General features: G+C 40.6%; 2 protein-coding genes across 7 annotated transcripts in view; one reads left to right on the top strand and one right to left on the bottom strand.

Annotated features, from left to right (window-relative positions):
• klhl13 (kelch-like family member 13) overlaps nucleotides 1-15,377 on the top strand; it is a 64,184-nt gene extending 48,807 nt beyond the window's left edge. For all 6 annotated transcript variants that reach the window (XM_079816169.1, XM_079816166.1, XM_079816168.1 and 3 more), the window contains 5 exons: nucleotides 2,056-2,188; nucleotides 4,236-4,432; nucleotides 4,527-5,322; nucleotides 11,136-11,249; nucleotides 14,055-15,377. In XM_079816169.1, the coding sequence (XP_079672295.1) occupies nucleotides 2,056-2,188; nucleotides 4,236-4,432; nucleotides 4,527-5,322; nucleotides 11,136-11,249; nucleotides 14,055-14,548 (1,734 nt within the window). In that variant the 3' untranslated portion in view covers nucleotides 14,549-15,377. The remainder of the gene's footprint in view (nucleotides 1-2,055; nucleotides 2,189-4,235; nucleotides 4,433-4,526; nucleotides 5,323-11,135; nucleotides 11,250-14,054) is intronic.
• LOC307124756 (uncharacterized protein) overlaps nucleotides 1-25,188 on the bottom strand; it is a gene marked incomplete at its 3' end in the record, with an annotated part of 457,096 nt that overhangs the window by 106,248 nt on the left and 325,660 nt on the right. The gene's annotated exons all lie outside the window — the stretch shown is intronic.

Below are 25,188 nucleotides of genomic sequence, written 5' to 3'. Positions count from 1 at the left end.
GCACAAGTAGCATAATTAATTTTTTAGGTTGGAGTTGCTTTTATATATTTTTTATTCTATTTATTTTTTGTTTAATAAAGTCTTAATTTTTAGATTTTTTTTCTTTTCTTTTTAGTTTAATTAAATTATTATTATTGTACATTATAGAAATGTCGGCTATATGTTATTACTATACATATAGGCCACACATACCCACACAGTGTTTGCAGTGATGGGAATAACGGCGTAATAGATAAACGAATTACTGTTTCTCCCGTTACAACGCCGTTATCATTACTGAGAAAAAAATGCGGCGTTACTATAATTGAGCTGACTGAAGCGGTTCTCATCCGAACAGGCTCTCTGTCAGTGGGACCTGCAACGTGTGTGTGTGTGTGTGTGTGTGTGTGTGTGTGTGTGTGTGTGTGTGTGTGTGTGTGTGTGTGTGTGTGTGTGTGTGTGTGTGTGTGTGTGTGTGTGTGTGTGTGTGTGTGTGTGTGTGTGTGTGTGTGTGTGTGTGGTGTGTGTGTTGTGTGTGTGTGAAAATGCCAGCCATGCGTGTTTTGGTACACATCACTGATGATTGGTGGGTGGGAGACAAGGTTGTTGAGGTTGATAGGTTGAGTTCACAACTATTTTTTTACGGTCTATGGTTCACACACACACACCTATGACGCACACGCATATGCACAGTCAGCGGTGGTCCAACGACTTCAAAGGTAGCTTTCGCAAACTGGAAGTATAAATGCTACTTTTCCCTCGTTGAGGTGAAAGGTAAGAATGTTTATGTAACGTGCAACTTATGCCCAGGAAGAAAGAGTCTCTCCACATCGGTGGCGCCTCACATCATCACATGCCGCCACAAAATTAGTGGCTAAAAGCCCATGTGATAACGTGAGCTCCACTACCAAAGGAGAAGTATAGTACTGATAATATTTACACAATATTTACACTATAGTAGGTCTACTGATAATATTTACAATAATGTATTGAATTTGATAGGTGTCTCTCACATTGTCCCACAGCAACATTACAATAGTGTACAGTAAAATGTACAATAATAGTAAATTATTCTATTTAGTGTCCAATTCATTCATTTAACATATCTAATATTGGGGGCATCCAAGTTATTTGACATATTTGAACATTTGAAAAGAAAAAAAAAGTAACACAGTAGTTACTTCCCCTGGTAATTAGTTACTTTTATAATGATGTAACTCAGTTACTATTTGTAAGAAGTAACTATAACTAATTACTTTTTTCTTAAAGTAACGCGCCCAACACTGAGTGTTTGTATATGTAGATGCCTCAACACAACCCCCCCCCCCCTTCTTTCTTTCTTTTTAGATTTAGTCATTTAGCAGACACTTTTATCCAAAGTGACTTATGAATGAGGTACATCACAAGCAAAGCTTTTAGTTTTAGATTTTGCGTCAGACTGTGATGTTATAAGGCTGGTAAAGACAGCCAGCTGGCTTTTCCACGTTTATCAAGATTTGTGGCATGTTTGTAAAACTCCAGCCCAGAGGGTGTAGTACAGAGTTTGGTGCTTAAAAAGCTTATGTTTAATTTCAGTAAGTGTATCACTGATTGGATTGTGCCTTATTTCATGTCCTATCACATGCTTGGCATTTGCTTTTGCACATGCCAGTGGGTGTGTGTGTGTGTGTGTGTGTGTGTGTGTGTGTGTGTGTGTGTGTGTGTGTGTGTGTGTGTGTGTGTGTGTGTGTGTGTGTGTGTGGACGATGGCTCTGTCCTGTTAATTATGGCTTGTCTCCGCCATGGGAGTCCATCTCTGCTGCAGTCCCCTCATGCATCTGACCTCCTGTTCATTAATTAACCCCACAATCTTTTATTCAGATACGATGCTCATGGGATGCATAGTAATGATACAACTCCTTAACATTCACTGTTTTCATAGGTGATAACAGATGCTTTAATATTTTTTTTTCTTTTTCCTCAAGATCTTTTTGTTCATTCTTTTTCCTCCTCAGTGAATTCATTAAGTGCATTAGAGAAAAGCTTGTCAGTTCTCTCACTTCCTCTGCGTTTTATTTTATTCTCTCCATCTCTCAGGGTTTTGACCAGTTGAGGATAGAGGGCCTGCTGTGTGATGTCACATTGGTGGCGGGAGATGGGGATGAAGCATTTCCTGTTCACCGAGCCATGATGGCCTCCTCTAGCGACTACTTTAAAGCCATGTTTACAGGTGAGCGAGAGAACAAGACATGGGATAACAAAGGATTAGGTGAGGTGAAGCCAAGTTTCCAGGTGAGGAAGGGATGAAGGGAGGAAGAAAGAAAAACTGTTTTTTTTGGACCGAGAGTTCAAAGTTTGACATAAGAGAAAGCTAATTTATAAAAAATTGAAAAATGGTTCCTCAATAGTATGTTCTGTACTACTGTACCAGCTACACTTGATTTGTTTTTGTTTGTGCTTAGTAATGTCTCTTTAAATCTTTTAAATTGTTTTTCTTTTTTTTAGTCTGTTAATCATCAGTAGCATGTCAGCCTCGTTTAGTCACACCAGAGACTTTTCTTTAGAGCTCGTAATGTTCTTTATTCTCCCTCCATTCACCCCCTTCCTCACTCACCCACCATCGCTCTCTCTCTCTCTCTCTCTCTCTCTCTCTCTCTCTCTCTCTCTCTCTCTCTCTCTCTCTCTCTCTCTCTCTCTCTCTCTCGCTCTCTCTCGCTCTCTTAGAAGTACTCTCTGTTTCTTGGGAAGAAAGAACAAAGCAAGAGAAGTGAAAAAGATAAGAAAGCAATAGATTCGCTCGGGGTTATTTGGGAAAGCTTGTTCAGAGATAATGTGTTCAATGGAAAGAACTTCATTTCATTATTTGAATTAAGTTCAGCTATTCCCTAAATAATTATGCCATTTAATACTGCATACTACCAAACCCTGGATACGTTTTTAACACAAAACTATTATGAGAGAACACTAAAACAATTACGAAGGCGCAGCGCACCCAGGGAATACTCTTTCTGCCGCTTTAAACCATTTCCTAACTAGAGCTGGGGGAAAATCTATTAATTGATTCTGAATCAATTTAGATTTCAGTTTTTAAACAATGGTGATATGAACACTAACTAGTTCGCTTAGCCATTAAGGATGCTACCGTTAAAAAGTTTAGGTTGGGTTAGTAAGTTGGGTTTTTTTTTATAATAATTTTATTCAGCAAGGATGCGGAATAAAAAAGGGAGATCAAGGCATTTGTAATGTTACAAAAATGTATTTCTATTTAATGATAAGAAATGTTTCTTGAGCAGCAAATCAAGTCTGTCACAGTACATATCATAATCTGATAGACCTTAATTTGTTCCTAACTCTATTCTGATCAAATAAACTGTTTAGCTTTTGTATTGTAGAGTAATAACTCAGAAAATCTCTTCCATGTAAATCTGAATTTTTGTCCAAACTAGTCGTAGGAGATGTTTTTTGTTTGTTTCGTTTCTATCTCTGCAACATTGCGGCAGGTAGCCACAGCATTCAAATCTAATTGACTCAAAAGTCAGCTTCTTAAAATGTTACAATAAATACATTAAATATATTCTGATTGGCTGTGATTGTGCCAGGTCATGTGTGCAGCATTCTAAGAGGACAGACGAGAGTCCCGTCAGGATACAACACAGTGTTACAGTTTGGTAGTGTATGTAGCTGAGAAAAATGCTGTCTCTGTTCATTTTATAATAGGTCAGTAGTATTTTGACAGCCCAATGTCCTGCTATCACATGATGTGTGCCATGAGCATTTCAGCACTTTAAGACTCCCATAATTGCTCTCGGTTACACTTTCTTTCATTCTCCCCTTGTGTTCTACTTATCCTTTTTGCTCTCTCTCTCTCTCTCTCTCTCTCTCTCTCTCTCTCCATCTCTGCATAGTTGGGAAATCATATCTGAATTAATGAAAGTGGTTTGATTTATTTCAAACGTGGCTCTTGAATAAGTGGCTTATTATCATGGTAAAGAGAATTGGTGACAGCTTGCAGTAAGACTCACTTATCTTCTCACTCCTTTCCTTTTTCTCTCGTTCTCCTTATTGTTTCTGTCACTCTCCCCTCTCTGCCTTTGATCCACTCGTTTGCAACGTTTTTTGCTGATCCGTCCTCCATTCTTTTCCTTGTTCTCTTCATCTGCCTTTTCCCCAATTGTATATCTGTTTTGCTTGAATATTTCTTTGCACTGATTTTTCTCTCTCTTTCATCTCCTCCCTCTGTCATCTCTTCCCCTCTTTCTCTCTTTTTTTTTCCTCAGGTGGAATGAAAGAGCAGGATTTGATGTGTATAAAGCTGCATGGTGTGAATCGAATAGGGCTAAAGAAGATTATAGACTTCATTTACACCGCCAAACTCTCTCTCAACATGGAGAATCTACAGGACACCCTAGAGGCTGCTAGTTTTCTCCAGATCCTGCCTGTCCTAGACTTCTGCAAAGTCTTTCTCATTTCTGGGGTAGGACACTGTCCAAACTATTTCAAATGAGAGCACTTTTATTCTGATGTGTATTTTTTTTCTGTACTAACATGCATTTCCTCCTTCCTCTTAGGTGTCGTTGGACAACTGTGTAGAAGTGGGGCGCATCGCCAACACCTACAACCTCACGGAGGTCGACAAATACGTCAACAACTTCATCCTAAAGAATTTTCCCTCGTTGCTCGGCACTGGCGAATTTGTCAAACTTCCTTTCGAACGTCTAGCCTTTGTGCTCTCCTCCAACAGTCTAAAACACTGCAGCGAACTGGACCTGTTCAAAGCCGCGTGCCGCTGGTTACGCTATGAAGAAGGCCGCATGGAATACGCCGCCAAACTAATGCGCAATATCCGATTCCCCCTCATGAGCCCAACAGAACTCATAAACCACGTACAAACTGTTGACTTCATGCGTACGGACAATACCTGTGTTAATCTTTTATTAGAAGCCAGCAACTACCAGATGATGCCATACATGCAGCCGGTGATGCAGTCGGAACGAACTGCAATCCGTTCAGACAATACCCATTTAGTGACGCTAGGGGGTGTGCTACGGCAACAGCTGGTTGTAAGTAAAGAGTTACGACTTTTTGACGAGAAAGCACACGAATGGAAGGCACTGGCACCCATGGACGCCCCACGCTACCAACATGGGATCGCAGTAATTGGGAACTTTTTGTATGTGGTCGGGGGACAAAGTAACTATGACACGAAAGGTAAAACAGCTGTGGATACTGTGTTTCGATACGATCCGAGGTATAACAAGTGGATTCAGGTGGCGTGTCTGAATGAGAAGAGGACCTTCTTTCATCTGAGCGCTCTCAAAGGACATCTGTATGCTGTGGGCGGGAGAAACGCTGCAGGAGAGCTGGGTGAGTCAGGAAGGGATTTTAGTGTCACAGCAGGGGACAGATTTCCAAGGGACACGCTGTGCTTTAGTTGTTGACATGTATTGTAAATATAACATTAGGACGAGTGTCTTTGCAGAACTAATTATATGTGGGTACTAGGGATGTAACGATTGACTCAACTCACGATATGATTCACGATACTAATTTCACGATACGATTTTCTCGTATAAGAGTTCTGCTAATGAATGTTTCTGTCGATGGATGCGCTCTGTATGCATTTCACGTGAGAGTAGCTGTCCAATCAACCGTTCGTATGTGAATCTATTGCTGACATAACAGTTCCTCATGTGTTGGTGTGTTACAGTTCAGCATGGCAAGCCGGTGATAGAGCCGCTGCCTACATCCTATAAATCTCCTTTATGGGAGCATTCTGGCTTCCCAATACGTTACATCAGTGATGGTCAAAAAAACATGGACAAAACGGTCTTTCTTTGTAAACATTTCTCGATGCAAGTGCTGTATGCCCCAATTTGACCAGTAATTTATGCCGTCATCAACTGGGTGTTGATAGGGCCCGAGTGCAGGTGAGACCGAGACAGGACGCATTGCCTTCTGTGTTTAAACAGGCACTCGGTGCTAATTCAGACAGGCACAATAAAGAAACCTGCCCGATGGCCTGGGGTTAGCATGAAAGACGCTGGGGACAGTTGACGAAAATGTCTACATCGTTGCAGAAGTGCATCATTTGCGTGTTTTTTTTAAAGCCATGCCAATTTAAACATTCAAGTGCAAGAAGACGCTAAAGAGAATTTGAGCGCGCTGTGTAAGAAGTTTTGTGTGTGCATTCATCCGAAGCTAGCACACTGAAATTTACACAACGTGTAAATACCAAATTGAGTTCACTTTCAAGTCTTTTTGTGCTTGAACTAGGGATGTGACGGTGAGAAAATTTGCCCACCAGCAAGCTCAACTTCCATTGGAATTCATTGAAAACACTCGCTTTGCTCCACACCATTAGGAATGCCCGAGCGGCCGTGCGCATTTTACTTTCAGTTTAGAATTAGCGCCAATTTGGGGGCGGGTTGCTTGAATGGTGGGTTCTTAATGAAAAACACAACAACAAAACAGTACAATGACAATCTCACTTAAATAGGCGCTTTTACATTTCTCTTAGAAACCAAATCTTCCGCTGGCATCTTGTCAGTCAGCTCCTCGCTCTCGTGAAAAATTATATCTGACTCTTGCTGCTAGTTTGTGTTGCGACTCCCCTTCGGCTCACTCTGTATTGAGACAATTGTTCCGCTAATGTAACTGAACTAACGCTAATGTAACTGAACAAAATTATTTTATTACTATAAAAAAAAGCTAAACGACGGTGGGGGAGGTGCCACGGAGGGCAAGTGATGTTTTGCACCTGAACACCGGCAACACTGACCATCACAGCAAGCCTAGCTTGAACGAACAAATTCACACAAAAAGTATAAAGTATGTCAACATGCCCATCTTGGCGAGTATCCTAGCAATCTAGTTATATCTTAAGTGAACGTAAACAGTTGAGAAAGACTAGGGGTGTGCTCAAATAGTCGAATATTCAATCTGTATAAAAATAAAAAATACTATTCAAATTTTGCTACACGTTGCTTTGCTGTCCGTAAATACAGTGAAATCCTAAGCATGCAAATTTTGGAAATACTTTGATGAAAATTATTTTACTAAATGACCTTCTAAAATCGAATTACTTTTGATCAAGTGGATCAACATGTCATGTGGAAACATTGCCGGGTGGAACTGAGTTAAATAAATCGCCACCATGAAATCACATGAAATCCAAACACAAGTTGAATGAGGAAAGACAGTTGTGCATCACTGCATTCACGACTGCAGGTATGCGCAGCTGCATCCCCAAGTGAGCGGAGAATATTACTTATCTGATAGCAAAGTGATCTCCAGACATATGCTTCCTTTTAGTTTCGTTGAAGGAGACAGGTTTAGGAACAGAAAACACAAAACACTGTAAGAAACTTTGCTTAGCACACCGTTATCTGTGTCCCTGCAATGTCTGGCCGTGTAGCGCATTCTCTGCACCCAGCCATATTATTATCAGACTGAGGAGCCAACTTTCACTCGAGCATGTGGATATTCTTTTTTTTTTCTTTTGAACATTTACATGTGAAACAATATAAACACGATAACCATATGCTGACTCAAGTGTAAATGCACGATAACTGGTGCAGTCTGCTTTATTAGCGGGGGGTTTTCGCTAGCTTTGCTTTAGCTTAAATGCTTTTGTTCTGTATATTTTTTGTTTACAGACATTTCGTTTTCAACTAAAAGAAAATCTCGAGATATAGTGTAAGCTTGTTGTATAAAGTTGCTAATTATAAGCTTCTTCAGAAATGGTGACAAAAAAAGTAATGATTAAAAAATGTCTGTCTAAATCAGGGGTGGGGAACGTTGATCCTGGAGGGCCAGAATCAGAGTTTAGCTCCAACCCTGAAAAAAAAAACCTCACCTACCTGTAACTTTAGTAATCCTGAAGACCTTGATTAGCTTCAGGTGTGTTTGATTAGGGTGGGAGCTAAACTCTGCAAGAGAGTGGCTCTCCAGGATCAACATTCCCCGACCCCCCGATTTAAATAAACAAATATTAATTTTACAATATAATAGAAAATATTTGAATACAATATTTGTGAAAAATGCCCATGCCTAAAGACAACACGTGTTACAGTATCAGTACACTATATTGCCAAAAGTATTGGGACACCCCTCCAAATCATTGAATTCAGGTGTTCCAATCACTTCCATGGCCAAAGGTGTATAAAATCAAGCACCTATGCATGCATTTGTGAAAGAATGGTGCTGCGTCCCAATTCGCCTACTTCTACTACTACGTCCTAAAAGTATGTACTCTTTTTGTGAAGAAAAAGTACATACTTTTGAGTGTGTAGCAGAAGAGTATGCAAGCTTTGGGACATACTACTTCGTCATCTTTAACGAACTCTGTCGCTTAGTTACGTGCATCCCGTCACCGTTTAAACTGCCCTGTCAATCATCGTCACAGTTCAAATCCTCCACATTCAATTTAATTTCCTACCGTATCGGAGAGAAATGTAGTAGCACGTTGATTTGCCATTCGTGGGTCTTTAATGCAGAGACTCCTCTCATGTGTTTGCAGTTTAAATATAATGATGCATTTAAAAGTTAATGGCCAAACATATCATTACAAAAGTTCACAATGCTGCTGCAGGTGAAATATAATGTGGATAATATTGAATAAATATCTTTTCGTCAGGTTAAATACTGATAATTGCTCACTCAAACCCCTTTATCTAACCCTCTCTACTTAACTGTCCGACTCGTATAACTGTCATGTTTGTAGTTTTTTAACACTTTTTATCCACGTTTGTAGTTCTAATCGAATCCTCATCCATTTCGCAATGGGTTGTGGGCAATATCAGCCGTTCGAGTGCGCATCGAATTATGACCGGAAATAGAAGACCATCCGGGAATCTTTGGAATACTCAACATATTAAAACATACTACGATTTGGGACATACTAATTGTTTTTTCGAATACTATTTAGTATGGATAGTATGAAAATTGGGACGCAGCATGGGTCACTCTCAGGAGCTCAGTGAATTCAACTGATTCATAAAGTGGTAGGCGATGTAAAATCACAGAGCGGGATCAGCGCATGCTGAGGCTCACAGTGCACAGAAGCCGCCAACTTTCTGCAGAGTCAATAGCTAGTCAATATCCAAACTTTGTGTGGCCTTCAGATTAGCTCAAGAACAGTGCGTAAAGAGCTTCATGGCCCTCTCGGTGGTTTTGATTATTCCAGCGGTTGCGGTTGTAAGACCGCATCATGCAAAGGTGGAGCTTAACCAGAGGTGAAGGTTCTCACAGGATAAATTCCACAATGAATCATAGGTAATTAAAATGCAGGGGTAGATCCACATAGCAAAACAGAATGGCAGGACATAGAGATGCATGTATCCACACAGACCAAAATAACACACAACCTGTCTCTTTTATACAGACCGTGCCAGTCAATGATCCGATATGTAAAGCAGCCCACAACTGACAGGAAAGAGACAAACACACACAGATAGAGGTGTCACACTACAGTGGTTTGATAATGAACTCTGACACCCTCACTTCCACAGCGAAAGGGAGGAAAAGCACAAAAAAATGGATACAATTTACATTTGCACACACTCTCAAGCCCCTAGCGCTCAGTCCCCAATGTTTCTATAGCGACCACCGTCATGGCGGTCAAGTGGAATTTATTGCTTTGAGTTGAATTTAATCTTTTTTTACCCCGTACTGGTTGAAGAGACTGACTGCTGTCTAATATTATTACTGCCCCAGTGTGCTTGATTGTCAGTCTCCCTACAAGATTTGCTGGAACTCGCAATTACTGCAACAGTTAGATACAAATAACAAGTGATTGACTGTAAAACCTATAGTACCCAGACAACTGGTGATGTGGCCTCATATTTTAAAATATGCAGAAGGCACAGGCTCTCACAGAACAAAATGGTTACTTTCAACATCTGATTATTAGGAATTGTTTAGGAAGAGTTTTTTCCCTATTTAACTTGTTTTTATAAATGTGGCCTGACTATCGAATGTGTCAGTGTGAGGTCGTGAAGATTGAGTGAATGTTGTTGTGCGAGTGTAATTTATGATCATAGATTGAGGACAGACTTCTCATTGGTACTGTCTGTCTCGTTAATTTACTGATATGAAGGGTTTGAAAGCTCTGAGAGTTGTATATTTGGTTCTTTATCAGTCAGAACAGATACACACTCTCCTGTTTTCGATCATTAGTGGAAAACAGGCTGTCTGTATTTATAGTGTGCTGTATATTTTTGTTTACTGTAATGAACTTTAATTTACCACACCATGAACCGATCAGTTTCAGAAAAACTTTTTAAAATAAGTAGAAACTTACTGTACTCAGTGAAATTATTCTGCTGTGAAGTATAGTGAACAAATGGTATCCCAGTATCCCATCTTTAGTTTAAATACCAATAATATATTTATTAAAATACCCCTTTATTTCAGATTATATGAATATCGGTAGGAGAGTCATAAACTTTCATCCATCATTTTCCACCTGCTGTTGTTTAGGATTATACATACAGTTGGTTCAATATACTGCCAATAAGTACTTAGTAATATGTATTTCATGCTGTCACAGTTTATTTCCCTTTATCTTTTTTAACCCGTAGCCAGACTCAGCATTAAGAGCTTGTTCTGTGATTGGTTTTATATATCTCCAGTTTACCTGAGATAAAGAGCACTATATATTAATAATGTATCTGCCTGTATCAGATCTTCTCAATGATCTGATCAGTGTTGACAAATGCTTTTATAAAACTTAAGAAAAACATTGCTTCTGATTTCGAGAGATTAGATAAGAGCAGCCAGCAGTCTTCTGTGAATATTTAACAAGGTGAAGTAGAGGTCTCTGTGTAAAAGTCTGTGGTTATTGTAATTTTATTTTATTATTCATATTGTATACATTCCTCAATAATGGTTCATAATATTACATTGTATCTGTGGCTGAGTGCCAATGGAGCAAAATTTTAATGGTCATCAGAGTCTAAACTTGCATCTGTTCTAATGCAAGTACATTAGTTTGCTTGTGTATTCCCTATTCTATTTGTTTGTGAGAGCATGACTAATGTAGAAAAACACTTTTTCTGTCCCCTTTAGACCTCTTCTTAGATCTAAATTAACTCGGCTGTTAGTCTAGTCAACTTTTTTTTTATCATTCAGGACCTTGTTTTCATTTCTAACTCTCATCATCTCTTGTCTTTCTCCAGCAACTGTGGAGTCTTATAACCCTAGGACAAACGAATGGACGTATGTGGCCAAAATGAGCGAGCCGCATTATGGACACGCAGGCACTGTTTACGGAGGATACATGTACATTTCAGGTACCTGTCACACATCTATATGTTTGTTATTTCTGTGCCTACACTACTGTTCAAAAGGTCGGCAAGACTTTTTAAATGATTTGTTTGATCATTTATTTGATCAAAATATAGTAAACGAATATTGTGAAATGTTGCAATTTAAAATTGCTCTTTTCAATATGAATATATTTTAAAATGTGTTTTATCTCTGTGATGTAAAGCTGAATTTTCAGCATCATTACTCCAGTCTTCAGTGATCCTTCAGAATTCATTCTAATATAATCTGATTTGCTGCTCAAGAAACATTTCTTACAAAATGTTAAAGACAAGAAACCTGATCAGAAGGAAAAATATTTTGGTTTTAAGAGTTGTGTGTAATTTATGCACAACTAAAACAAAATCTCAAGCTCTTGATCAGATCTTGATTTGATTCAGATCCATTGTAGTATATTTTAGTTACAATATAAAAAAAAGAAATGCACGAAACCACGCACTTCACAAGTTAGAGAAAAAGTCAAATGTACTCGAGCACATTTTCACAGATCAGGTAGTTGGTAAGGTGTCGCTAACAGGAAGAAGAATAGGAGAGGGTGAGAATGAGATGTTCTCACCACACACACAAACTGATCCTCCATAGATCAGTGTGTGTTCCCTCTATCGCACAAAAACACTTTCAGATGGCAAGAAATTAACATCTCTAAAAAGAGGAACACACAGACACTCTCACACAGGGTGTTAACCTGCCTTGTGCAGGATTGTTCCCATCACATGCTCACTTTACACGATTGCAGCCTAAATCCTGCTGTATGGAGATGAGTCCTACTTCCACTGAGAATGATAAACGGGGAGGGAGAGAGATAGTTGGTTGGATGGGGTGGCAAGAGGAGATGTAGTGATGACACGAATGTGTGTTACTGTGATAATGAACATTGAGGTATGTAGGAGGAGTGTGATCTCTCTCTCTCTCTCTCTCTCTCTCTCTCTCACTCACTCACTCACACACACACACACACACACACACACACACACACACACACACACACAGAGCTGTGATGATGCTGCTCAAGGCTTTCTGTCTTCTGCTCCCACACACACATTTACCTCACCATACATTAGCATTCACTCTTACACGAGCATGAGACTGACTATCATTCAACCCTCCAGCAACCTCTAAATAACATTCTGAACTCCTCAATGTGATGTGCGAGCGCCGTATATAAAGTGGTTTGACTGTAGGCAGGAATGTTCTGTGTGGGTCTCCAAACACACTCCGGCATCATTAGCCAACAGTGTAACCAAGAACAGTGTATTATAAACCATTGATGTGTATATTTGATATTTTGATTGATATTTATACAGTTATATTAAAGCCAGCAGGAATTGTTTTTTCTAAATGCTTGTTATTGATCTTATTGTGAACTATACATACATGCATGTTTCATTTAAAACATTTTTGACCTCAAATCTTAATCATGTCATATCTCTCCCCAAGTGTATTTTTGACATAACATGCCATCCAGCATACCGTGCATTATATATATATATATATATATATATATATATATATATATATATATATATATATATATATATATATATATATATATATATATAATATTTCTCTGCCTCCTACACAAGGCCTGATAATATAGCTTCTTAATTACAATCTTACTTACCATGCTAAATATTATTTTCCACTCCGAAATGTCACATTATAGAGGTTAAATGCTTTCTGAATGGTTGTCTGAGGTATGATATTAATTTTGGTCAATGTCCAATTGACCAAAATTATGAAATGACATTTCTGGAGTTTTAATAGCTGTTTAAAACTGCACTTGTAATTACACAAAATATAAACCCCCTCCTCCAGGTCACTGGTCTTAATCTGTTCTGCCTGGAGCATATTTATTCATGCATGGGAGTCTTTTGATGGTGATACACATATTCACATTGATTCTCACACTTCTCTCCTCCACCCATGCTCTTTCTCTGGAGTATTTTTGGAACTGCTGATCCTTTTGTTTTTACTCTGGTGTCTGTGTCCTTTCTCCTGCATGCATGCCTCTCTCTCTCTCTCTCTCTCTCTCTCTCTCTCTCTCTATCTCTCTCTGTTATATAGGTCATGAAGTATTGGAGTATTAAGCTCTGCACTCACATGAGTGCTAGTGTGTATGCATGAAACAGTCTTGTGTTATGTGCTGCCTCATGCTTTGTTCTCTGTCATCATCTCTCCTTCTCCTTACCCTAATCTCTCCTCTTCCTGTCTCCTTTGCCTATTTCCTCACCATTTCACTTCAGACTTTCTGCACTGAAAGAGGAGAATTACAGTCAGAAAGCCTGTGTGTTTGTGAGTGAATTATTCTCTTCTCTTAATAAAGGAAAAGATGGATGGATGGCTAGATAGATAGATAGATAGATGAATGAATGAATGGAGCGTTAGAGGGCAAAAATAGGAGGGATAAAGAGAGGAAGAAGAGGGAGGGTCTGGTTGGCTGATGCCTAGGTGCCCGATGGGATGGTTCTCTTTATTTTCAGCCCTCCCTGTAGACATGTCCTGTTTTCCTTTTCCTCTTGTCTTTTCCTTTGCTTCCCTCTCTAGTTCCTTTCAGTGAGCATGCAGACATGGTTGTGTGTGTTTGTGTTTTCAGAGATGCATTATTCAATCTTAACTCTTTCCTCAGCAGACCTTGAGAGAGTTTCTGTGCGCACTTTATGCATTATTCATTTCTTGTTGTGTATATCAAATGCTTTCAGAAGCGTGCTCTCACAATGTGTCCGTTTCAGCACCGAAAGTGATGTGAACTCTCCTTGTGGTTTGTTGCGCAGGTGGAATAACCCACGACACCTTCCAGAAGGAGCTCATGTGCTTTGACCCGGACGCTGATAAATGGACTCAGAAGGCTCCCATGACGACGGTCCGCGGCCTTCACTGCATGTGCACAGTGGGCGATCGTCTCTATGTCATCGGCGGAAATCACTTTCGGGGCACCAGCGACTATGACGACGTGCTGAGCTGCGAGTACTACAGTCCCGCCCTGGACCTGTGGACACCGATCGCGGCCATGCTTCGCGGGCAGAGTGACGTTGGTGTGGCCGTGTTCGAGAACAAGATCTATGTTGTGGGCGGCTACTCGTGGAACAACCGCTGCATGGTGGAGATCGTCCAGAAGTACGACCCCGAGAAGGATGAATGGCACAAAGTGTTCGACCTGCCCGAGTCCCTGGGTGGCATCAGGGCCTGCACGCTGACAGTGTTTCCTCCTGAGGACCTCTCGCTCACCGGCTCGCCAAGCCGCGAGTCTCCTCTTTCGGCTCCTTGAGAATGGATGGAGGGAGAGTGAGAGAGACAGAGAAATAAAACGGACTGACTGATTGATTGACAGACATACAGATGGATGAGTAGAAGCAACTCCATCGCCGTATAGACATGCACCCCTGTCTCTCTTGTTCTCTCTCTCTCTCGTTCTCCCTCTCTCTCTCACTCTCTCTCTGTCTCTCTGTCCCCACAGGAAAAAGACAATGTTTGCACTCCCCACTGATATACGTTTCAATGGTGTCTGTGGTGAAACCCCGTCCCTTCCCTTAAACGATTCCACTTCTCTTCCTCATCACTCTGTTCCTCTCCTCCTGAGAGTGAGTACGGATAAATCCTTCCGTCCCCCTTCGATGAGAAAGAAAAATGGAAGCACTCCCAGGGTTGGGCGTAACTACATGTTAACATTGCATTTAGGGGGTTTGTTTCGTCTCTTTTGGCAGGAATAACCTTGACTTGAACAACAACTGACTTTGCAATTCAACTTTTCTACCTGAGTCTCCAGAGTTTTGCTATGAAGACTACGTTTCCCTGATCCCTCCTATTCTGAGGTCGCCTACCCCCTAACTGTTCTCTTTCTTCCCTTTATGCCTGCTCATTTCTTCCAATTTCTGTCCACTCTCAGCCTTTGCCTAGTTTTTTACCCTCGTTCTCTTGTCTCACTCAGGGGGTTAGTTGACCTTCGACCACAGGATGAGGAAACTGTTTTAAACTCAGGGGTTGGCCTGCCCCCATCCCTCCCTGCCTAACTGATATTTCATTTCTCTACTCCTGCTGTTGTTATGAACCATTAACAGAATTGTGTTTTCTAAATTTAATAAACAAGATTTTGAGGAAAAAAAAGAATAGAATTGTGTTGGTTTGATTTTCATTATGTTTTCCTAATAGCTGCTTTACCCTTGCTTTCAACATGAATACTATGATCACGGCTAAAGGCTGCAGTTAAGCTTAATGTGCAGTGGTGTGCCTGCAGCCTCTTTAGCCATGATTGCATTCAAAATACAAAATGGCCTTGAGTGCCATATTGCTTTTAGTCCAAGATTAATACACAATTGTGTATTTGATCACAGCCAAATTGACCAAACAGCATCCAGGACCAGAACAATTTTATAATCAAGAATTCACTTCAGCAGTTATTGTAAGTGTTTGGCTTATATGGACTTTGCCATCATGGACAGAGATGCCAAGACTTTCTGAAGCGTTAGATACAGTCCACATATGTCAGCTATGGTAACAGAAGTAAGTGTGGTGTATGGACATGCAAGATATGTGACCGTAAGACAGAATGGATTTAATTAGTAGCTTTAAATGCAGCTTGTTGTTCTCTGGTGTATTTGAATGATTTGTGGTTTAATTTCATCAGGAAGTGATATCATCAATTTAGGTGCCCAAGTGTTGAAGGTACAACACCCATATGATATCTGCAAATTCTGTTTACAGGATATTTCTTCAGGCTGAGATGGTAAGTTGAATGTGGGGTCTCGTATATATCTCAGTATATCAAAATGATTAAAATGATTATAGCTTTTGAGTAATAATTTCTTTAGCCTCGTCTCTATAGATGCCCATCAATCCACTGTGCTGCATATTTCACGTCCACCATTTTGAAATTTGTCAAAACATGCTTTTATGAAAACCCAGAAATTTTGCGTTCCATCAAACCAAAGTCAATGGTTGCGTCAGGTTGTCAATCAGTATATCTTGTACTGGTAGGGACAGTAAGGACCCTGGCTCACAACACATTGGGACACTGATGACTCCATTTCCAGCGGCATTGTAACGTCCTCATTGTACATCATCACTACGGGTATTTATGAACAACACTGCTGATATCTTTCAGACATTTTTTTTTAATGTTATTTAAAGTACATCGATAAATATATTACATACGTGCAACATGTCAACCGTAAATAAATTATTAATTTTAGCTAGATTGTTTGTTACCTGTCTATTTAATATAATTATTTGAAAACACTATCATTATTACTGTCTCTATTATTATTATTATTGTGTCATTATAAGTGGCTCACGTGATTTATGTTTTCAATGCTCCTTGGTTTCACTGTGTATTGTGGGACGTTTTAGGGAGTGCACTGGACTGCACTGCACTGGATTTTGCAATTGAGATAGCCCTTAAAGTGGCAGACTCCCTGATCAGTGCCCTGGCTACTAAACTAGGGAGCTGATTGAGACGGACCCAATGTTTTTTTAATTGTTTTTTGGTTAAATGCCTGAAATAAGGTCTGTGGTTAACCGAAGCTCAAAATATTAGGTGTGTTCTACTTGAACTGGCGCCGGCACTGCGCCATACAACAATTATTGTATGACATTAAAGTACCGTGAGAGTGTTTAGAGAGCAGACTGCTCCGTATGCTTTTGAATTGCTCTCACAGAACTTTGATGTCATACAATGATAGGTCTGTGCAGTGCCGCGTCTAGTCAAACACATATTTTCACGTTTTATTCTTTGACATAAAAAAAAAACGCTCCGGTTACAAACGCAACCTCGGTTCCCTGATATACAGGAACAAGCATTGTGTCAGGCTGCCAAAAATGGCGGGGCTGACTACCTGTTTAAGTCACGCAAAAAGGGCCATTTTGTCAGATTTTCTCAACTAAATAGCAATAGCGTTGACTCTGTCCACGGCAGGATATGCAGTGCTCGTTCCTATATCTCAGGGAACACTCCGGTTACAATAGTAACCGGAGTGTTCCCTTTCAATACGGTTCACTTCGCATTGCATCAGTCGCATATGGGGTAATGCACTGCAAAATACTGTACCACTAGCGCAGACCATAAGCCGTCCTGCGAAGCCGTAGCCTGGGCACTCAGTGAGGAGGGCCCCAGGCAGGTTACTAGTGTCCAGGACTTAAAATGCCCAGAAATGGCAGGGTACCGAATCGGAGCCTGTCGGAATGGTTATCTCCTTAGAAAAAAAACCCTGTGGGCAGAGACTGATTTAGGCAGACAAAACCAGTGCCTGAAGGGCTGGGACATCCAGGTTGTAGAACCTGATAAAGGTGGACGGCGGGGACCAGCCGGCCACCGCACAGATGTCCGCCATGGATATTCTGCTAGACCACGCCCAAGAGGAGGCCATGCCTTTGGTGGAGTGGGCTCTCACTCCAATGGAGCACTGCACGTCCAGGGCAGTGCTATCGTGCCCACTATCAGCAGCTCTTCAGAGCGGCCTCTGAAGCACACAAACAGCTGCTCCAATTGCCTGAATTGACTAGAGCGCTGAATTTACACCCTAAGGGACTGGGCAGAGAGGGTGTGGTGTCTGTTCACCCTCAGCAGAGGAGAGAGCTGAGAGTGAAAAATGCTGTGCCTTAAAGGGCGTGGAGAGCACCTTAGTCACTGCCTTTTCGGGGTTTAAGGACCACTTTGCTGTCATTAGGCCTAAACTCGAGGAAGGAAGTGCCCACTGAGAGAGCCTGCAGGTCACCAATTCACTTGACTGATGCCAGAGCCAGCAGGAGAGCGGCCTTTAGCGAGAGTGGCCGAAGGTCAGCTGTCGTGAGCAACTCAAACGGTGGGGCCCTGAGTGCCCTCAGGACAATGGACAGGTCCCAGGAAGGGACCATGTTGGGACAAGGCGGGTTTAGCCTCCTGGCCCCTATGAGAAATATGACAGATGCTCAGTCTTACTCGTGGCACCACGACTGGTTCTGCCAGAGTGGTGCCACGAGTAAGACTGAGCATCTGTCCTCCCTGATTCAGCTGATGACCTGAGGGAGTAGTGCTATTGGAGGGAAGGCATAAAGGCGCAGAGGGTGCAGAGATTCAGATGGCCACCTGTGGGCCAATGTGTCCTTTTACTTCGAAAAGAATATCGGGCAGTGGGTGTTCTTGTCCAACACGAAGAGATCTACTTCTGCCTGGCCGAAAAAGCTCAAAATCATGTGGACCGTCAGGGGGTGAAGTCTCCCGTGTTCATGGAGCCCGGCACATGTAAAGCTCGTACTGAGTGGAGATTGTCTTGCGCCCAGGAGCACTGCCATCATTTCCAGGCAGTTGATGTGCCAACTCGACATTGGCTCTGTCCAAGGGCCAAAGGCCGGCCTGCCGTTGCCATCTTGGAGGCATCTGTCACGGCTACCTTCCTTCTGGAAACTGAGCCCAGTTACACGCCCCTCCGATACAGATGAATTTTCAGGGAGTGATCTGGTGAAATCCAAGCCCGCATTTCGGACGAGTCAAGTATTGCCCTCCAGGAATGCGATACATTGGCTGGGGGACACCAAGCTCTTGCTAAAGTTGATTCTGACCCCCGGGCTTTCTAGATGGCTGTGCGCGCACAGTTCCTGTTTTGTTTGGGCTAAGAGCAACCAATCCTCGAAGTAATTCAGGATGCAAACTCCCCTTCGCCTCAGTGGGTAGAGAGCTGCATCCATACAAATTTGTAAAAGTGTACAGAGCCAGAGACAGTCCGAATGGTTGGACTGTATATTGATAAGCCACCCCCTCGAATGCCAATTTCAAGAACACTCTGTGATGGGGGAGCTATCTGGATATGAAAGTATGCATCCTTCAGATCCACCGATAAAAACCAATCCCCTGGGCAGATCTGCGAGAGGTTTTGTTTCAAAGTTAGCATCCTGAACAGCCGTGTCATTAGAGTGCGGTACAGAGATCTCAAATCGCCATCCTTCTTTGGGACGAGGAAGTAGCATTTGCAAAAGCCTGACTCGCTGCGGGTTGAGGGGACCTTTTCTACCAGGCTCTTTGCTAGCAGACCCTGTACTTTGGCTCGGAGGACATGAGAGGCAGGCTGAAAGGCTATTTGTCCTTGAAAAGCACAGACGTGAACCAATCCGGCTTCAGTATTCAGAGAAAAGTCAGAGACTGACGCAAAGCAAAGTGAACCGTATTTGAATGAGTAATGATTCACTTATGATTTTTTTTTAAGCTTTTATGCGTCTTGAAAAAGGTGTTTAACCAAGAAGTGGCTACATGGAGCTACAGAGACATAATTTCGACAGTAGACACAAAAGATGATATTTTGAAGAATATAAGTAACCAAACTGTTGATGGACCCCATATTCAATAGGTTCCCATCAGCTGTTTGGTTGCTCATATTCCTCAAAATATCTTCTTTTGTGTTCAGCAGAAGAAAGAAATTCATATAAGTTTGGAACAACTTGAGGGTGAGAAAATGAAAACAGAATAGACATTTTTAGGTGAACTATCCTTTAAACGTCATCACGCAGAGCAGGAAAACTAATCTACTAACAAATCTGCTTTTACAGCCGCTTACTTGCGCTCTTGCAAACTATTCTAACTTAGTCATTAACTGAGATTTTAACTTTTAAATTTAAAACTTGTAGATTTTACATAAAGACTAAAAAGGGTTGTAGAAAGCTGGTGGTGAATTTGAAATCATGCGCCTGGTGTAGTTCATTTATAGCCTAACTTCAGCTTTTTTCTTATGCCGATTTGTGTTTAGGCTTCAAAAGTCATATTCACCTGTGAAGATTATCTTGATGAACAAAACGTGTAAGAGTCATATGTTGTTGGTCACAGTGCTTACTTTCTACTATAATTTCAAAAGCAAAAAAGATAAGGGGAAACCAGAGTAATACAAAAATATCACTCTATTAGAAGCTTATCTATACTCCATTTCACTGATTACGTTAACATTCAATTTGTAACACTGCCACCTGTTGGTTAACAACTGTTCTATTATAAATAATTCCACATAATGCTTTAAAGCTAATGTTCTTGAAATCATCACTGAGGTTGTTAGGTCAGATGAAATGTACCATTTATGCCATTGTTGTGCTTGCATCTCTCTCTCCCAGGCAGATGTTCGGTTCAGCTCTGCATGCTGGTGGTGCCCAGGTAAACTGCCATCTGTGTGAGTGTGCGTGCGGCCTTCCGATGAGACATATGGTCACTAATCTATTACAACTTAATAAGGAACAGGGCTCGACCCACACTCACTCTATGGCCATGTGGGGCAGAATCAAATGTGTATTTTATATTGGTTAACTATGAAAAGAAACAGACCACTGTGCTCTAGTTAGCCAAATATAATCGAATCTTTTGAATAGCGAGTTTTGTCAGTGTGTGTCAGTCACAGGCATTAGTTTTTAATTTGATTACCAACTACTGCAGTGAGTGTATATCGGCATGGGGACTTACTGGCCTGGTTGGTGTTTTGGCCCTGGGCTGCATCAGTTGTTCTAAATTGCATTAAAGCATCATGGGAAGACAGTACTAAGTGCAGAGTCAAGGGCGGTCAGACACGAGAGCCTCAGGACTGTGTGGACAATAATACCGCTACTAAAAGAATAAGGGCAGTTTTTAAAGTGCATTTTTCATTTCTCTAATAAAACTACATGGTTGGCACCTTCAGGGCAGCGTGCACCTATAATCCCAGCTGTCCTCCATAAGAGTGGGATTAATATGAAAGTGAGGGATGCGTGAGGTCTCATTTAGTTTTTTGTTCCCCACCCCCATTTAAAAAGCCTACTTGAGGATCTCTAAATGGCATACAATGAAAAGTATGTTTTTCCAGTTTCCAACCCCCCACAACCCCACACCTCACACTGTCTGGCCTCTGCAATGACGTGTACCACCTTTTTCTTTCAACCGCCGTTCTTCTGTAGAAGCCGGTTTTCACCTTGCGTCATGTTTCTGGGTGTTATGTCCTGCTCAGACTGCAGCATTTTAGAATGAGCAGAGTTCAGTCTGCCTGCCTACATCCGTGTCTGGATTTGAAAACATAAGTCACAGTTGTCTGGCACTGCTAGTGAAGCACTGGCAAACAAACAACATCACTGCTTCTATAAAAATCACTCTCCCCAAAAGGAAAGGTTCAGCCAGAAAGAAGGCATCACTGTCATTTTTTTTAATGATTATTATTTACTAGATTTTGAATCATGCTTGAACATGGACTCACATAAGAACTGTTAGGCAGAATGTTTTGAGTGAATAATGACATAATTATAACTAACCATGGGTCTTTAGGATTACTAGAAAACTTCCAAGTAGCATCTCAAATTATATATTATACTACACACTGTGGACTTTAGCATATAAATTGTACTACACAGAAGCAATTGCTTTTTTCAATAGTGGGGTACATCCACTTCAGTATTCAGTCCAGTGGTCTTGGACTGGACTGTACCTTAAAATCAGTTACAAACAATGAGCATATCGACCTACTGAGCATAAGACATTTGTTTAATCATTAAAAATGAATGATATGATAAATAATTGATTTATTCATTTAAAATGTATGGTGTATGTTATTGATGGTCAGACCAATGACCTGGAATCTTATGCAGCAGGGATGCTGTAAATCATGATATAATATATGAAGCATGATATGGACTACAGCTTTGACCTTTTATTGCAATCTGAATAAGATTCAGATGCCGTGACCTCAAACCTGTCATTCAAATCAGCCAAGGTCATGGGAAGGAATGATAAATGGCACTTAGACATGAGATGTGTCATTCCTCATGAATGAATATTACGGTGATGTGACTGATTATTTCTATCTGGATAGAGCCCATGTTTGTACACAGAAAAAAGGTACAAAAGCTGTCACTAGGGAGCTAGCTTTTCAAAAGGTACACTGTAAAAAAAAAAATTGGAAAATGCACTGGTAATTTTCCACCAGGACAATTAACGTTAACCCTTAAAACACAACCTAATGCAATGCGTAATTCAAAATACAGGTAAAACACCTGTAAAAAAACAAAACAATACGGAACATACTTCATATTTATATAGTACATTGCGCCCTATTTTTATGGACTTTTTTCCTTTGTACCTAAAGAGAGCATATTAGTTCCTCAAAGGTACATATTGGTACCAAAAGTGTACATGTTTGCGTCCCAGTGACCGCATGTATCCTTTGAAGTTTGTGCTGATGATGTGGTAGTGTGGCATCTGTGTGTCTCTCAGCTGGCAGTATGCTAATACTGGATTGTTTTTGTTTTATTCATTGGAGTGAGGGAGATTGATTGCTACATATTTATAGTTTGATGTTTTCTTGATTGCTTCTTACTTGAAGCTGTTAAACATTTAGCATTCATATTGCCATAATAAACCGGCAATTAGAATGCATTCAATGCCTTATTAGTAAAATGAACTATGAATATGCAAATAGATGTGACTGTTTAATTAAACGCTTCTAGATGTGATAATTACATGTAAAGGGACACTGTTGCATTTCACAATATGCATATTCGAGTTGAATTTGGCTTAAAGGGTTACTTCAGTTATTTAGCATTAAGCTTTGTATTTAAACTGGGTCATTTATGCAGTAGAAATGTGAAATTATTTTTGAATTTGGTGCCTTCTAGACTGAGAAAAAACAGAACATGTATTTATGTCTCATGTGGATGAAAGACAACAACTCCCAGAATGCACTTGCTTCGCTGCCCTACGAGGCCACTCCTTACACCGTCGTTTTGATCTTAATAGTAATACAATCATTTCGTTCAGTTAGAGATTAAACACTACAATTAAAAACTGAACGTGTCTTTTCAATAAAGTGTGAGTGAGCCGAACGAAAGGCACAGACAGCAGTGTCAGATTTCCTCAGCAGTGTCAGATTTCATTCATCACGGAGAGCTGAGCAGAACTGAGGTAACATTAAAGGTCCTGTTCTTCGTGATCCCATTTTTCAAACTTTAGTTAGTGTGTAATGTTGCTGTTAGAGCATAAATAATACCTGTAAAATTATAAAGCTCAAAGTTCAATGCCAAGCGAGATATTTTATTTAACAGAAGTTCCCTTTCAAAAGCCTACAGCGAATGGCCGGTTTGGACTACATCCATGTACATCCTGCTTTAATGACGTCAGTAGAACAGTTTGTCGACTAACCTCCGCCCACAAGAATACGCGAAAAAGGGGGCGTGGTCTTGTTGCTCCCGCGTGGAGAAGAGGAAGTGTTGCGTTTGGTTCGGTTCGGTTGCGTTTGTCGCCATGTCGTCCAGACGTTGTTATTTTCATCCCGGAGTCAAATCACCTTTGTTTGGCCTTCAGGGGCTGTAGTTTGAGCGCGTTCATCTCCCCGTTATGGTAAGAGGCGTGACCTTCCCGGGCAACATGCCCTAAGCTGCTGTCGATTCACAACACGGGAACCGCTGGCACAATCAGAACTCGTTACGTGTTTCTGAAGGAGGGACTTCATAGAACGAGGAAATTCTCAGGCCGTTTTGAGGACAGTGAAAACAGCAGTATACAGATAAGTAAATTGTGTGAAAAATACTGTGGTTTTTTACACATGAAACATGAACACATGTTATATTGCACACTGTAAACACAATCAAAGCTTAAAAAAAACACGAAAAACGGGACCTTTAAGCGCCAGTCTGGCACGTTTTCAGATCGCATATGGAAGCTAAACTATCACAGGAATTCATTGAAAAGTTGAAACACTCACTTTGCACCGCGCTCCGTTATGATTGTCCGTGCGGCCGTCTGTGTCTTGCATTTTGTGTGTGAGATCTCCCCCCTATGGGCGGGTTGATAACATGCGGAACAGCTCCCTCTACTGGCTGTAGTCTTTAGCCTCTGGCCAAAAAAAATCATCAGATGACGCAAAATGACGATATTTGCGTCAGCGGAGGATTTTTTTCCAGAAATAAAAAGCATAATTCTCTTGTGTCAGGGGGATATGAGGGGGGAAAGTACCATAATTTGAATATACTACCGGGTTTCTACTGATACAAAGCCTAATGCTAAATCACTGAAGTTACCCTTTAAGTTATGCTCTTCCTCTCACTCTCTATATATGTCAAATTAATGCTAAACTTCTGTTTTTTATGACCTGTATGAATGAAAAAATTAATACAAAGATACATTAAATTGATCAAAAGTGGCAGTAAAACATTTTTGGTAACACTTTACAATAAGATTTCATTAGTTAACAACTTTAGTTATCATGAACTATAATGAACAACACTTCTACAGCATTTATTAATCTTAGTTCATTTTCATTTAAACGTTTACTAATACATGATTAAAATCAAAAGTTAGTTAATGCACTGCGAACTAACAATGAACTGTATTTTTATTAACATTAAGATGAATAAATACTGTAACAAATGTATTGCACATTGTTAGTTTATGCATTGGCTAATGTTAACAAATGAGACCTTATAGTGTTACCCATTTTTGTAACTGTATTTTTGATATTGTGCATCATTTAGGCATGATGATATCACGCTTGATGTTCATGTTTTCTAGCAGAAAATTCTGCCTTCTCTTGCGCAGAAGCCTCAGGGAAACTTCTTCACACCAGAACTTTCTATTTGTCATTGTAACAACTAATGAATTCTATGAATTGGACTCAAATTAAACTGCCGTCTTCTGCTTCCAGGATGAACAATGCGACTGTCCCAGAATTTTCGCTTAAAGAGCAAAATAAGCCAGACAGCCACTCTCGACAACAATTTGTGTGTTCCTGTTTTTAATGAGTTGCTTTGTGTCCAAAAATACACACACAGAGAGAGAGAGAGAGAGAGAGTTAAAGAGACTGGGATAAAATTGGAAGTATCCGGGACAGAGGACCCCGTATACAGTCTCCTTCTCTCTCTTAATCTTTTTCAATCTTTCATCCTTCAAATGCAAGCACATCACCTAGTGATTTAGGGCGATTGTCAGCAGAAACATCATGTTAT

Source organism: Gobio gobio (genome assembly GCF_949357685.1).
Source record: "Gobio gobio genome assembly, chromosome: 4".
NCBI classification, from domain to species: domain Eukaryota; kingdom Metazoa; phylum Chordata; class Actinopteri; order Cypriniformes; family Gobionidae; genus Gobio; species Gobio gobio.
The sequence above is the reverse complement of the archived record's forward strand: the minus strand, read 5'-3'. Positions and strand labels throughout refer to the sequence as shown.